Source organism: Triticum urartu, chromosome 3, assembly GCF_003073215.2.
Source record: "Triticum urartu cultivar G1812 chromosome 3, Tu2.1, whole genome shotgun sequence".
In the NCBI taxonomy this organism is placed as follows: domain Eukaryota; kingdom Viridiplantae; phylum Streptophyta; class Magnoliopsida; order Poales; family Poaceae; genus Triticum; species Triticum urartu.
Genome location: NC_053024.1, coordinates 64611681 through 64625245, shown reverse-complemented (window position 1 = coordinate 64625245; position 13565 = coordinate 64611681). Strand labels below are relative to the sequence as shown.

At 46.6% G+C, this 13565-nt stretch overlaps 1 protein-coding gene across 2 annotated transcripts; it reads left to right on the top strand.

Annotated features, from left to right (window-relative positions):
• The first annotated feature begins 3425 nt into the window (after positions 1 to 3425).
• On the top strand, positions 3426 to 9959 carry LOC125542899 (protein PHOSPHATE STARVATION RESPONSE 2-like). 2 transcript variants are annotated; one of them, XM_048706125.1, is made up of 9 exons: positions 3426 to 3676; positions 3971 to 4674; positions 5198 to 5438; positions 5517 to 5593; positions 5678 to 5717; positions 5817 to 5874; positions 6462 to 6531; positions 9112 to 9316; positions 9383 to 9959. In XM_048706125.1, exons 2-9 carry the CDS (start codon positions 4081 to 4083, stop codon positions 9388 to 9390), a joined length of 1293 nt encoding a protein of 430 aa, XP_048562082.1. In that variant the 5' UTR covers positions 3426 to 3676; positions 3971 to 4080; the 3' UTR covers positions 9391 to 9959. The 2 variants fall into 2 exon arrangements, with proteins under 2 accessions (XP_048562082.1, XP_048562081.1); XM_048706124.1 differs by having other exon boundaries at positions 3427 to 3676; positions 9409 to 9959.
• Positions 9960 to 13565: the final 3606 nt, after the last annotated feature.

Below are 13565 nucleotides of genomic sequence, written 5' to 3'. Positions count from 1 at the left end.
CTTTTGCGACAGTAGGGCGGTAGTTGCGAGCGGTAATACCGCTCGTGTGGCACTACGGCTCATACTACTACTCCACTACCGCACTTCTCGCTGTTGCCCGTGGGATTTAGGCGGTAGTACCAAGAATGCAGAGTGGTAGTACCGCTCATGCGGTACTTCGGTTTCTACCACCGCTCAGACTACCGCCTATTTTTCGCTTCTGTAACCGTCTACCACATGAGCAGTAGTTAAGCGGTGGTAGCAGGTGGTAGTACCGCTTCGTGCGGTACTGCCGCTCTACCCACGTCCTCTCTCGCTATTCCACTATAGTGTGCAATACTTAGCGGTAGTACCGCTGGTAGGAATGGTAGTACCACTCCGACGGCACTACCGCCTGTGTGATCCTGTCATTTGCACACTAGACCTGGAACTACCGTACTAAGCAGTAGTACCGCTCCCCTGAGCGGTAGCACCACTTGTGTGCGGTTTGTGGGCAGAAAACGGTTGGATTTCCCCCCACTATAAATAGGGGGTCTTCTTCCCCAAGAAGATCTACCTCTTATACCCTTGCTCCATGGTTGCACCCTAAAATCTCATTTTCACCCAGTCTCTCTCCCTAGCCATCAAATCTTATTGATTCTCTAGGGTTACTTGAGAGGACCTCGATCTACACTTTCACCAAGATAAACTTGATCCTCCCCACTAATCCCTGGCGGATCTTGTTACTCTTGGGTGTTTGGGCACCCTAGACGGAAGATGTCACCTCGGAGCCACAATCCATCGTGGCAAAGCTTCATGGTGGTGTTAGGAGCCTTCAATTAAGTTGTGGAGAGAGCCTCAACCTTGTTTGTAAAGATTCAGTCGCCGCCTTCAAGGGCACCACTGGTAGAATCACGACAACTTGAATTGTGCGAGGGTGTGAGGAGAATACGGTGGCCCTAGTGGCTTATTGAGGAGCATTATACCTCCACATAACTCCAACAGAGACGTACTTCCCTCTAAAGGGAAGGAACTTCGGTAACACATCCTTGTCTCCTGCTACCTCTTGAGCATGCGTTGGTTTTCCCTTGAAGAGGAAAGGGTGATGCAACAAAGTAGAGTAAGTATTTTCCTCAGTTTTTGAGAACCAAGGTATCAATCCAGTAGGAGATAACACGCAAGTCACCTAGTACCTGCACAAACAATCAAGAACCTCGCAACCAATGCGATAAAGGGGTTGTCAATCCCTTCACAGTTACTTGCGAAGGTGAGATCTGATAAAGATAGCAAGGTAAATATTTTTGGTATTTTTGTTGTATAGATTGCAAATAGTAAACGAGATGCGATGTAAATAAAAGAGATGCAATATAATAAGAAAGAGACCCGGGGGCCGTTTCACTAGTGGCTTCTCTCATGATAGCAAGTATTACGGTGGGTGAACAAATTACTGCCGAGCAATTGATAGAAGAACGCATAGTTATGAGAATACCTAGGCAATGATTATGAAATATAGGCATCACGTCCGTGTTAAGTAGATCGAAACGATTCTGCATCTACTACTATTGCTCCACACATCGACCGCTATCCAGCATGCATCTAGAGTATTAAGTTCATAGGAACAGAGTAATGCTTTAGGCAAGATGACATGATGTATAGGGATAAACTCAAGCAATATGATATAAACCCCATATTTTTATCCTTGATGGCAACAATACAATACGTGCCTTGCTGCCCCTACTGTCACTGGAAAAGGACACCGCAAGATTGAACCTAAAGCTAAGCACGTCTCCCATTGCAAGAAAGATCAATCTAGTAGGCCAAACTAAACCGATAATTCGAAGAGACTTGCAAAGATATCAAATCATGCATATAAGAATTCAGAGAAGAGCCAAATATTGTTCATAGATAAACTTGATCATAAATCCACAATTCATCGGATCTCGGCAAACACACCGCAAAAAGTATTACATCGAATAGATCTCCACGAACATCAAGGAGAACTTTGTATTGAGAACCAAAGAGAGAGAAGAAGTCATCTAGCTAATAACTATAGACCCGAAGGTCTGTGGTAAACTACTCACACATCATCGGAGAGGCTATGGTGTTGATGTAGAAGCACTCCGTGATCGAATCCCCCTCCGGCAGATCGCCGGAAAAGGCCCCAGATGGGATCTCACGAGTACAGAAGGTTGCGGCGGTGGAAAAGTGGTTTCGTGGCTCCCCATGATGTTTTTAGGGGATAAGAGTATATATAGGCGAAAGAAGTACATCGGTGGAGCTCCATGGGGGCCACGAGGGTGGGGGCGTGCCTACCCCTTGGGCGCGCCCTCCTGCCTCGTGGAAGCTTCGTGGAGTTCCAGACTTCAACTCCAAGTCTCCTGGTTTGCGTTTGTTCCAAGAAAGATCCTCGCGAAGGTTTCGTTCCGTTTGATATTCCTTTTATGCGAAACACTAAAATAGGCAAAAAAACAGAAACTGACACTGGGCCTCCGGTTAATAGGTTAGTCCCAAAAATAATATAAAAGTGTATATTAAAGCCCATTAAACATCCAAAACAGATAATATAATAGCATGGAACAATAAAAAAATATAGATACGTTGGAGACATATCATCTCCATCGAATCCACTTGTGGTTTATATTGTGTTGTATCTTTGTGTTTAATTGTGTTGTTGTTGTTGTTGTTGTTGAGCTCGTCATATAGATTGTCTACCTAGTTGCATATCTAGTCAACCTATTTGTTGCTAACCCTAATTTGTTAAAAGGAGCTAAAATTTGGTAGTTGCCTATTCACCCTCTATAGTCAACTATATCGATCCTTTCATCTGGCACCGGCTTCACGCACGAGCTGTAACCGCGGCGGTGACCTCAACTGCGGCCGGTGCTTCGAGATGACGCGGGCGCCGGAACCATGAGTTTTTGGCGAGCTGCAACGCTTATCTATTTTTGCTGGACCCGGGCCTGTGGCGAGCCGTGGTCGCACCGCGGCGAGCTCCCTTGATGCCCACTGCGAGCTGGTTCCTTGCACGAGGGACTGCTACAAGCCTGCAACGACGTTCGTGCCATGTTGGAACCGTGATTACACGGGGGGGGGGGGGGAGGGGGGTCGTTGGGTTGTTGCCGACGAGTCGACCAGCGCCACATGAGAAAGATGGCGGTAGACGCGAGGGGATGGAGTTTGGGGGAACAGAGGAGGGGTGCATGTGTTGACTGTGTTTCTCAGTTACAAGATCACCAAATCCAACGACAATACGAAAACCGAATCACGCGGCTGTTAGAGTGCCTCGCCCTTGCAAAAAAAATAAAAATAAATCAGACCGGCGCCTCGCCCTTGCAAAAAAAAGAGAAATCACGCGGTTGAATTAAAACGTTTTTCTAGTTTAAAACATGATGCCAGGAGTGACCCAGAGAAAAAACAGTAGTTTGTTTTCATTTAATCAAAATCTGCCCTCCGGGAGTCAAAATCCCTCGAATCGGATCTCGGGAAAAAAAATCCCCCAAATCCAACCCCACGGTTTCCCCTCCGCCGTCGCGTACCTTTCGTCTTCCGTCCACCTACCCCAATCCGGGCTCAAGAGCTGCCGCCGTGCCCTACCTCTCCCCGGCGGCGCCCCCGCCCCCTCCCTCACGCGCGTCGCCGCCGTCGCCGTTCCCTGTTCATCCTCGGCGCATCCATGCTGTCTCAGCCCCGTCGGCAATTTTGGCCATTGGCCTCCGAGGTATGAGCTAACCCCACTGACCTCCACTAATTTCGGCTTACACCATCTAGATCCGCCCCTGGGAGGGGCTATTAGACCCGTATGATTGTATTGGTATTGGGCACGCGCTGCAATTTTTGTTTGCTAGGAGGATTCGATTGGGACTTCGGGTCATATGATATCTTGAATTTTGTCAAACATGATGTAATGATTCATTTGTTTCCCGCTCAAATTTGTTTCTCACAGTGATGGTTACAATGTTTCCTTCATGGGATTAGCATGAACCCTGTTTTTTTTTCCCTTTCCTTATTGCAGGTGCATCAGCCCTAGGAGGGGAGAAAATTTCAGAAGCCAAGAAAGGTCTCACGAGCAGAGTAGGGGAGGACTTTTTGTTAGTGGACTCAGAGCATTGCACGTGCTTGTAGATGGAGAGGATAACCACCAACTCGTTCTATACTGCTGGAATCCCAGTAACTGTGCCATCACCTCTGCCTTCAACCACCATGGATGAAAGCTTTGCAAGGCTTCCAGATGCGCAGAATGTTTTGCTGGAGAGGGAACTGAGAAGAACCCCTCTCCCGCCTCATCAAAGTACTGTTGCTCCTATTTGCGGGCAGTTTCACCCCAGTACTGGATCTGTCGGGCCTTTGCGTTCGCCCCCGGCTGTAAGGTTCTCTTCAGTTCCGAACCCTGAGCAATACAACGGTGCCAATCCTTACATTTCTCAGACGCCAAGCACTGGAAGTTCTTCTGCGATGATTTATGGATCACACCATGAAGGCTTTGAACCTACTTTTAATGATTTTCCAAGAGATGTTGGACCAACGTGGTGCCCTGATCCAGTTGAGAGCATGCTTGGATTCTCTGATGATGTCCCTGTTGGAAACAATTTGACTGGCATCAGTCCTATTGCAGCTACAGATGAGCTCGCTAAGCAGACTGAATGGTGGACGGATTTTATGAATGACGACTGGAAGGACATTGCTGACAACGCAGGTGCTGCTAAAACTCATCCACAGGTATGCTGGCTGATTCTGCTATTTTGGTGCGTTGACTTGAGATGTAACATCTGCTCTTCTTGAACGAATGAACTATGCAAGTATACAACGGTAGTAAAATCAATAAGTTGTCAAAGGTCGTATAAAGCTTGAGATTTGTATAGAGCATGCTAGTTGTGTGAACTGAATTGAAGAATAAATATGGACAAGTTCCGTGTTTTGATTAGGCTTGGTTGCTGTCATGGCTCCTTCTTTGAAATGATAGTATACATTTGAAATTTGTACAAGCCAAACCTGCTTAACCCAGTGTAGTCCCAGATTTTGTTCCAGGTTGAAACTAGGCATATGCTTACTGCTTAGCGCATTTTAGGCACAGCCAGATTCCAGCCGAGCTTGAATTCAAGCTTATCTTTGGCTGGGTTTTATCTTTTGTTGGCATCCCTAACTGAAGCATGCTATATAGTTTAGCAAAAAAAATAAATTAGTGTTACTCTTGTAGATATTGTAAACATGATATTAAGTGTTGACACATGCTTTTGCACAGGCTGGACCGCCTGTGCAATCATCAATTTCAGTTGATCAATCAGCCAGCCAGCAAGTTGGTACAACTTCAGTTCACCAATCAGCCCTCCAGCAAATAGTTACAACTCAATCTATAGAATCATCTGTAGTTGCTGCACCCTCACCCTCTGCCAGCTCTAACACCTCCAAGACACGCATGAGGTGGACTCCTGAACTTCATGAGCGTTTTGTGGACGCTGTCAATCTGCTTGGTGGCAGTGAAAGTATGTATTGTTTGAAGAGATTTTTTTTCTCCATTTGTAGAATATACGAGTTCTGACATTTATTTGAGATTATTGCAGAAGCTACTCCAAAGGGCGTGCTAAAGCTAATGAAGGCAGATAATTTGACCATTTATCATGTAAAAAGTCATCTTCAGGTCTGTTGGTCGGCTGCTATTGCTGGGTATAATTGAGACAAGCCAGAATTATCAATTTGATTTTACTTAGCTTTTTATTTGCAGAAGTACAGAACTGCCCGATATAGACCAGAATTATCTGAAGGTATATCTTTTTCCATTTTCCATATGCTCTATTTTCTGTATATTCCCTGCAGCAGTCTCTTCAAATACTCTACCATGTTCATCAATTTGAGATTTTCAGGTTCATCAGAAAGGCTGGAGGCCTCAAAAGAGGAGTTGCCATCTATAGACCTTAAAGGGTAAGTTTGCAACCTATGTGAAATTCAATTAACTTATATTGATGATACTGATGTCACGTATGATGAGAAAACTGAATACTTTCCTGTATTTTCATTTACATATATTTCTGAACTGGAAACTTGTTTCCCATCATACTATCAGTAAAACTGACCCAGTGATTCAGGATAATAAAGAAGTTGTTTGCAAGAAAAAAGAGCAAATAGTTTGCAGTAACATAGATGTCGTTCGGTTGAGCAGTACTACTGGTACTCCGGTTAGGCCATCACTATGAATAACAAGTTTACAACACTATATTCCGTGCTGAAATCGTATTAAAGTCGATTCATTAACAAATATTCATTCTCTCATATAGTCAGATTGCTTCTCGGATGACCAGTGTTATATCTGTGGTTTCTTCCTGTGACATGTATTTGGCCTTTAAACTTTATCTTCCAATTGCTAGCCTTTTTTACTGCATACCTTCTTGCTGAATTCTGATTGTATACATGGAACGGCCTACTGTTTTCGCCAAGCTGATTGGCATCTATCCACAAATTATTTAGTTGTTCCTACTGGATTTTGAGCATTAGTTCTTATATCCCTGCAGGAATTTTGATCTCACTGAAGCATTGCGTCTCCAGTTAGAACTTCAAAAGCGGCTGCATGAACAGCTTGAGGTATGTACCAAATAGCTCTATCATGATTTAGGTATCTTCTGCCGAGGGTCAGTTAGAAATCTCATTGCCTATGGGTTTCTGGGATTTTGATACTTGACATGCTTGTAGTTAGTTCCACTTTGGAATAAGATAAGCAAGCAACAATAAAGTACTACCCTCTGTCCGAAGTACTGTCCTTTCATCTTTATGTGCATAGAAGTAGAGATGAGCCTATGGGTCTTAGCTTTCGACATGACCTTATTAATTGTACATTCAACTCTTTAACATCTTTTTTGAGCGAAACTCTTCAGCACATCTAATAAGCGATTAGCAGTGGCATTAGTTAAAAAGGTTCTCAAAAAAAAACTTTCTGTAATGGGATGTATTGGTATAACTTGGAGTGGTAGTAACACAAGTTATTGTAGTTCCCCGTCATTATGTTTTACCCAGCAAATTGATATCGTCTAAATTTGGAAATTTTCAATCTGAGATTTATTACTCCCTCCTTCCCAAAATAAGTGTCATGGTTTTAGTTCAAATATGACACTATTTGAACTAAAACATGACACTTATTTTGGGATGTAGTATTTGTTAGAAGTGTGAAAGTACTCTCCTGCTAGACTGTTTCAGTTCTAATTTTGTTGATGATAAGAGAAGTAATGCCATTGTCCAAAAAAAAGATGTCAACCGGATTAGCTAAAGTAATCAAATAGACTTAAAAAACTTAGCAGATTCTTTGGGCTACATATATGTACTAATATATTGTAACGACAACAAAAATAATGTCTGGTTTAATTAGAGGTGGATAATTTCTTTTTTGGGAAAACTTTGTTTTTGCCACTCTAGCTTTTGACCACTTTGCTTATGCCACTCTAGAATTTGACATTTCACCTTTGCCACTCTTAGTTTTTGACAATACATCACAATTGCCATTCTGTGGTAAATATTGTACCATGTTAAATTCTTTGGGTGATGGGCATACTTGTATCTTGCCGTTGGACGGGGCCAACAAAAACTGGAATCGAGTCCGACTCAATAAAAAGAGATCATAAATGGCTCTCCTTTCGGCCCAGTCTCTCTGCTTGGAGTCATAGACGCCTATCCAGCTTCTCTACCAACTGTGTTGTCAACATCAACACCTCCACCAGTCTGTTGGTGCCAACATTGGGGTAGCTCGCTGCCTGTGCTGCAGCTTACTCCGGAATTTGCGCTACCTTGATATCCCCCTCCTGCCTCCTGCGAGATCCTCTTGGTGAGAATTGTTGTCACCCCCGTGCTCCGTCTCCATCTTACCGACGCTACCACTTTAAGGAACGCACTGCTGTCACCGTTGGTAAACCAAGTGACGGTGGTGGCTAATCGGGTGGTTTTGGCGTGTGAGGGGACGAAGATTTGCAAGAAGAGATGCAAAGACGGGATAGAACAGTGGTGAGTCATGCGAGGGATTTTCCTACTTTTTGTGTTGGTTTGGGTCCCACAAAGAAGTGGTGCATAGTGAGAGGCTACACATGACTATACGAGATGCCATTAAGCACTAATTAGTTAAATTGACACTCCCCTTCCACGGTTTCTATGTTACTGGACAAACTATGAAAACTTTTGTGTTTGCTGTCACAGCTAGGTGGGAATGAAGGTCTGTTTAACTAGCGGAAAATGTGTTAGGCTCAGAGCTTACCAAATGACTTTGTTTAATTCATTCACGCCAGCGAGAATGGTTAATGCCTTAATGTGTCGTCTACTTTAAATCGGATTTCTCCTTTGATAGTTTCATACATGTTTTCCTATGCCTATTTATTCTTAGGGGTCTCGTTTTCGAATATTATCAGTGAGCTTCCAGTGTCATCGAATTCACCCTTTTGGTGAAAATTGCTACATACGTTAGCTTTGTAGGTAGTCTCTTCATCTAGGCACTTAGATAGCTTCCTACTGAAGGCAGGGCACTAGAGCGTGAAAGCCATAGATAGGTCAGTTTTAGTACATGCACACATCTTAATAAAAACAACATAATGCTGAGCTTAATTCTTGTTCCCAGTTCTTTTAGAACCCGAACCCTAAGTCTCATTAGTGGCTAGGATGTGGTAGTGTTAGGATCACAAGAGGAAAGTCAGGCCAGCATTGAAGTGAAATTTGCCACTTCCATAGTCACATGGACAGAGTGGATTAGAGCATGTTTTGTCTGTGTGCACAGATGGTACAAGTCAATGCTGTTTTTTTTTTTGGAACTTGTCTGCTTTGTGTTGTGCCTATGTTCTGAGATTCTGACCAGGTCACTCCCATGCTTGCATAGAGTATTATTGAGCTGCGAACATGATTTCGTTCTGTCATGGGAACACTGGAAATCCCTCTGGGGTCTGGAATTTGCATATCCACCCAGAATTATATTTAATCTTTAATTATTCATCATAGGAAATTAAATGCATTTTTGCATGCCCAATTAAAATTAGAGTTAACGTTTTGGGTCGGTAAATGGCTGATTACCACTTCTGAGTTGAATTTAAGTCATTTAACATCGCACCAATTCTCTAGGAATCAGGCAGTAACTGTGGAATACCTTTTATAACTTTTAACCTTACTTTGGTTCCATCCTTGCCTGCACCGCAGGTGCAAAGAAGTCTGCAGCTGAGAATCGAGGAGCAAGGGAAGTGCCTTCAGATTATGATCGAGCAGCAATGCAATCCTGCTACAGACAAGGCGCTGGATGCTTCAACCTCGGCAGAAGGACTAAAGTTATCTTCTGACCCTCCAGAATCTTCTACCGTGAAGGATGTTCCAAACAACAGTCAAAATGGAACAACCGAGCAAGCAGGTATGAACGTCGACTGAAAATTTGTATGTTTGCTCTGCCAGTCGTTATTCTGACGAGTTCTTCTAGATCATTGATTTTCGACCCTCTTTCAGAATCAGGCGATAAGGAATGAACATCTAACCATGCTCGCCTGAAGATGTGAACCCCACTAGCCATGAATTTGACTTCAATTTGACTGGTTGCTGCCAAACTAGAATCAAGTCGGTCTTCTATCTTTCTGGGAGAAAGGGGTGAGCATTTCTATGAACTAGGTTTAGCTGTACAGTACCCACAGTCATGGAAGCGACGATTCCGTGCCATGTGGATGATCTAGGTTTCCAGAAGGCAGCGCAAGCAAATTCACACTGATGTACTGTTTTGAGGGGGTTTGACTTCTTGCTTTCGCCGTTGTTAGGAACGCAATAGCATCTTAGGCACTTGATTATGCACTAATCCAGTATTTGTTATATTCTCTGCCACCTCATGTGTTTGGAGCATGTTTTATGGTACCAAACATGGTCAGGATATATTTACCTTTATTTCTTACTTTCGGTTAATAGTGTCCGCAAGGGAGCAAATCCTGTAAGCCTTTGGCCTTCACAATGTTTGCCGTGTGGCTTCATATTTATGTGACTGCGTGAAGAACGCAGTGTTGGATTTTGAATGACCCCGGATTCCCTGTAGTAGCTCGTCAAGTAAATGAACTAAATCTGGTTCATTTGGTTGAACTAAGAAGAGTCTGAGGGTCGATTAATGTCGATGCACGTTTTGTGGTGAAACTATGACGGGAGCTACAGGGGCAGTAGCTTGAGATGATCATGCTGAGTTTGTAGCTGCAGCTTCATGGTTCATACCACATGTACCAAGTGCGGAAGAGAATGGTTTCTATTTGGCTGCCAACATTGTATGCAATTGAGTGTCATTTGAATCTAACAGTTCGAACACTGTTGATGCAATCAAGTGTACTTGGGCCCGGAAGCAGCCGTTATCTCGGAATGTAAAGCGCTTGGGGCGGACCTAGCAAAGGTTGATGTGATTCAGGCCCTGTTTGGTTCCAAATAAGTCATCAGCTTATAAGTTGAAAAGTAAAAAAAGTGACTTATTTTGCCAAAAAGACCCAACTTATAAGTCATCCCAACTTATAAGTCATAAGTTGCTCCACCCCAACTTAAAATTTATAAGTCACCTCCTTTTGCATGGGTCCCATCATTTTACATAAAAAACAAGATGAAAAGTTGTGCTCAGGTGACTTATAAGTCAGGTGACAACCAAACAGACGTGACTTATAAGTCATTGGTTTTAAATCACCTGACTTATAAGTCAGGTGACTTATTGAAACCAAACAAGTCCTCATTGTTTTCGGAAACTACCTTAGCAATAGGTCGTCTAAGATTTGGGAGAGCTCCACCCCAGACTTTATTTCTCACCTCATTGTACATGATCTTTCTATTACGTGAGAAATACTCTTGTTGAAGAAATGGGTATCTAGATGTATTTTAGTTCTAGATACATCTGTTTTTATTCATTTCCGCGACAAGTAATTTCAGCCGAAGTGAATAAAGTTCTTTACCCGTCAAAGAAAAAGAGTCCGGGAGTCGGAAAAGTTGCATCCCTGTCTAAAACCACGACGATGACTTGACGAGGCATGCATGGGGTCTGCCATTTTTGAATACACAAAACCAGTCGGAACGATGAAATTTGCATGCAGAGTGTGACCTGTTATTTTGAAGGTACTCCCTCCACCCCAAAGCCTCAGAATGTAAGATCATTTTCGATACTACATTTTGGGACGGGGGGAGAGAAAAGAGCTCGAACTAGCAACTACTCCCATTTTTTTTCTTGCTTTTAGTGTTGACACTGGCAGTCATGAAAAGTTGCAAGATCCGACGGCCGGCTCAGCGTCCTCTGTGCACTGTACCAGCACCACTTCACTGCTTAGGCCAACTCCACCGCACGACCCTAAACGGACGTCCGAATTGGCCGGATTTTGTCCCTTTGAGGCGCCGATGGGTTCGCCCGTGTCCGTCTTTGTCAGATGGGTCGTGCGTGCGCGCACCGCGTGGCCGCACCTCAAATCGTGTCCGGGATGGACGTGAATAAAACAAATATAAAAACTAGAATGAAATAACTAAAAAACTAAATAAAAGCATTTAAAAAACATAAAACATATATAGGGGACGGGCCCAGTTTGCACGGCCACTTAAAAGGCCCAGTTTTCATAATTAACATATAAAACAAAATTAAAAAACGCCTCCGCCTCCCGCGCGCTCCTGCCGTGCCCGTCGGTGCCGTGGCCGTCGGCGTCTTCACTGGCCGCCGGTGTCGTCGTCGTCGCTGACGAGGTCGACGTAGTCCGGCGGCGTCCACAGGTGGGCCGGAGGTGCGTGGTGGACGGGGGCGGGCTGGACGGCCTGCACCACCTTCTCCCGTGGCGAGGCCTCCCGCTCCGATGACCGCGGCGGAGTGGGGCACCAGTTCACGCCCACGCCGGCGGACATCTCCGGAGCAGTGCAGGACCAGCACCACCCCTGGCCCAGCAGCGGCCGGCGGGTCCTTCCTTCTCTCGTCCTCCACGGCCACCATCTGGAGCTCCGGGAAGGCGACGTCCCCGGCGGCAGAGAGGGCCATGGCCTCCTCCAGGCCGTCCCACTGCCGCTCGTCGTGCGTGTACATGAAGTCGTCCATGACACGCTTGAGGAGACGGGCCTCCTCCTCCGCTGACATGCGAGGAGGTGGAGGGGGCGACGGAGACGGCGACGGCGTGGGCGTGACGCCGCGGACCCGCCTACGCCCGCGCTCCTGGGCGCGCTCCCATGGCCGCCGCGGCCCCGTCGAGGTGCCGGCGAAGAAGGAGGCGCGCCTGATGTCGTGCTCGTCATGAAACCAGATGTCCCACAACGGGGAGTCGGGGGCGTACCTAGCGTCGTAGAATAGGTCGTCGGGGAGGAGGCGGCGGCGGCGCTCGATCTTCTCGTCGCGCGCACGGCCGCTCGTCGGGACCGGCGGGATGGGGACCCGGTCGGCGGAGAGTTACCAGTTATTGGGGAGATGGGCGTCGCTCCAGGGGAGCGGCGTCCTCGTCTCCCAATAACGGCGGCACACCGACGCTCGGACGTAATGCCGGTCGCGCTCGCCGGCGGACGTGGGCGCGATGGAGAAGGCGGGCGGCGCGGGGGCCCGACGTGGTGGCGATGGCGAGGCGGGATCCTCCTTCTTCACCGAGCCGCGGCGGCGTCCCGACGAGGAGCCGGCCTCGTGGTCGTGCCTGCCTTTGCGGCCGTAGTTCCAGAGGCCCATGGCTGGGGGCGGCCGGCCGGCGAGGTCTAGGCTAGGGTTTGGGACATGGTCGCCGCTGTCGGGTTTCGAGAAGGCCGCGGGGTGGCGTGGGACAGTGTGGACGACGACCCGTTCACGCTTTCCATTTAAAAAAGGACGGCGACCGCTCGACGTGCGGATGACAGGTGGGGCCGCCCGCTCGTGCGCATTGATGTGGGCGGGTGGGAGGTAGGTGGCCGCCTGCCACGCGGCCCCGACGCGGACGAGCGCGCGTTCGTTTGGTGTCCGCCGTGACCCAAATCCGGCGCAAGTTTGCGCTCGAAATGGGTCGGCCCGGACACAAAACGGATAAGATGGGTCCGGGCCATCGCGCGCTAGGCCGCCTTCTTTGTCCGTTTTATCTAAACGAACGGGACCGGACAGGATAGGGTCGCGCGGTGGAGTTAGCCTTAGCATAGTTGTGTTTAATCAGGCGCAGTTGCCTTCCGCCTTGGTAAGACCAAGTTGGATTTCGATGCAGGCAGCAGCAAGGCTTCAGGCCATCAGTGTCCCGGCCCCACCGGTCAGCTCTGGCCTTGTAGTTGAGGATGAGTTAATAGGAGGAGCCTTCGTCCTGGGGCCACAGTGGCAACGTCGACTCATTCGCTGCCCCTCCTAGCGCGTTTACTGCGTCTGCCACCCGTCCTGACGCCCAGAGGAAACACTGCTGCCACTGCCAATGCCAATGCCATCTTCAAACGGAAAACAAATTTCAAAAACTTACCGACATATCAAAGGCGCAGCTCTGTAGGCCGTGCTTTACCTTACGTTCTCCATAATTTACCGACACAGAAGAAGATGCACCAGCCGGATGAAAAAGATGATCCTGACGACCACAGCACAAGTACTAGTAGTACATTTCGTAAGATTGTTGTTGACTACACGTATGTCATCTTGCTGATCTACAACTACACTTACCATCTCTCAGCAAAAGCTTTTGCCTCCGTGCTGCAGT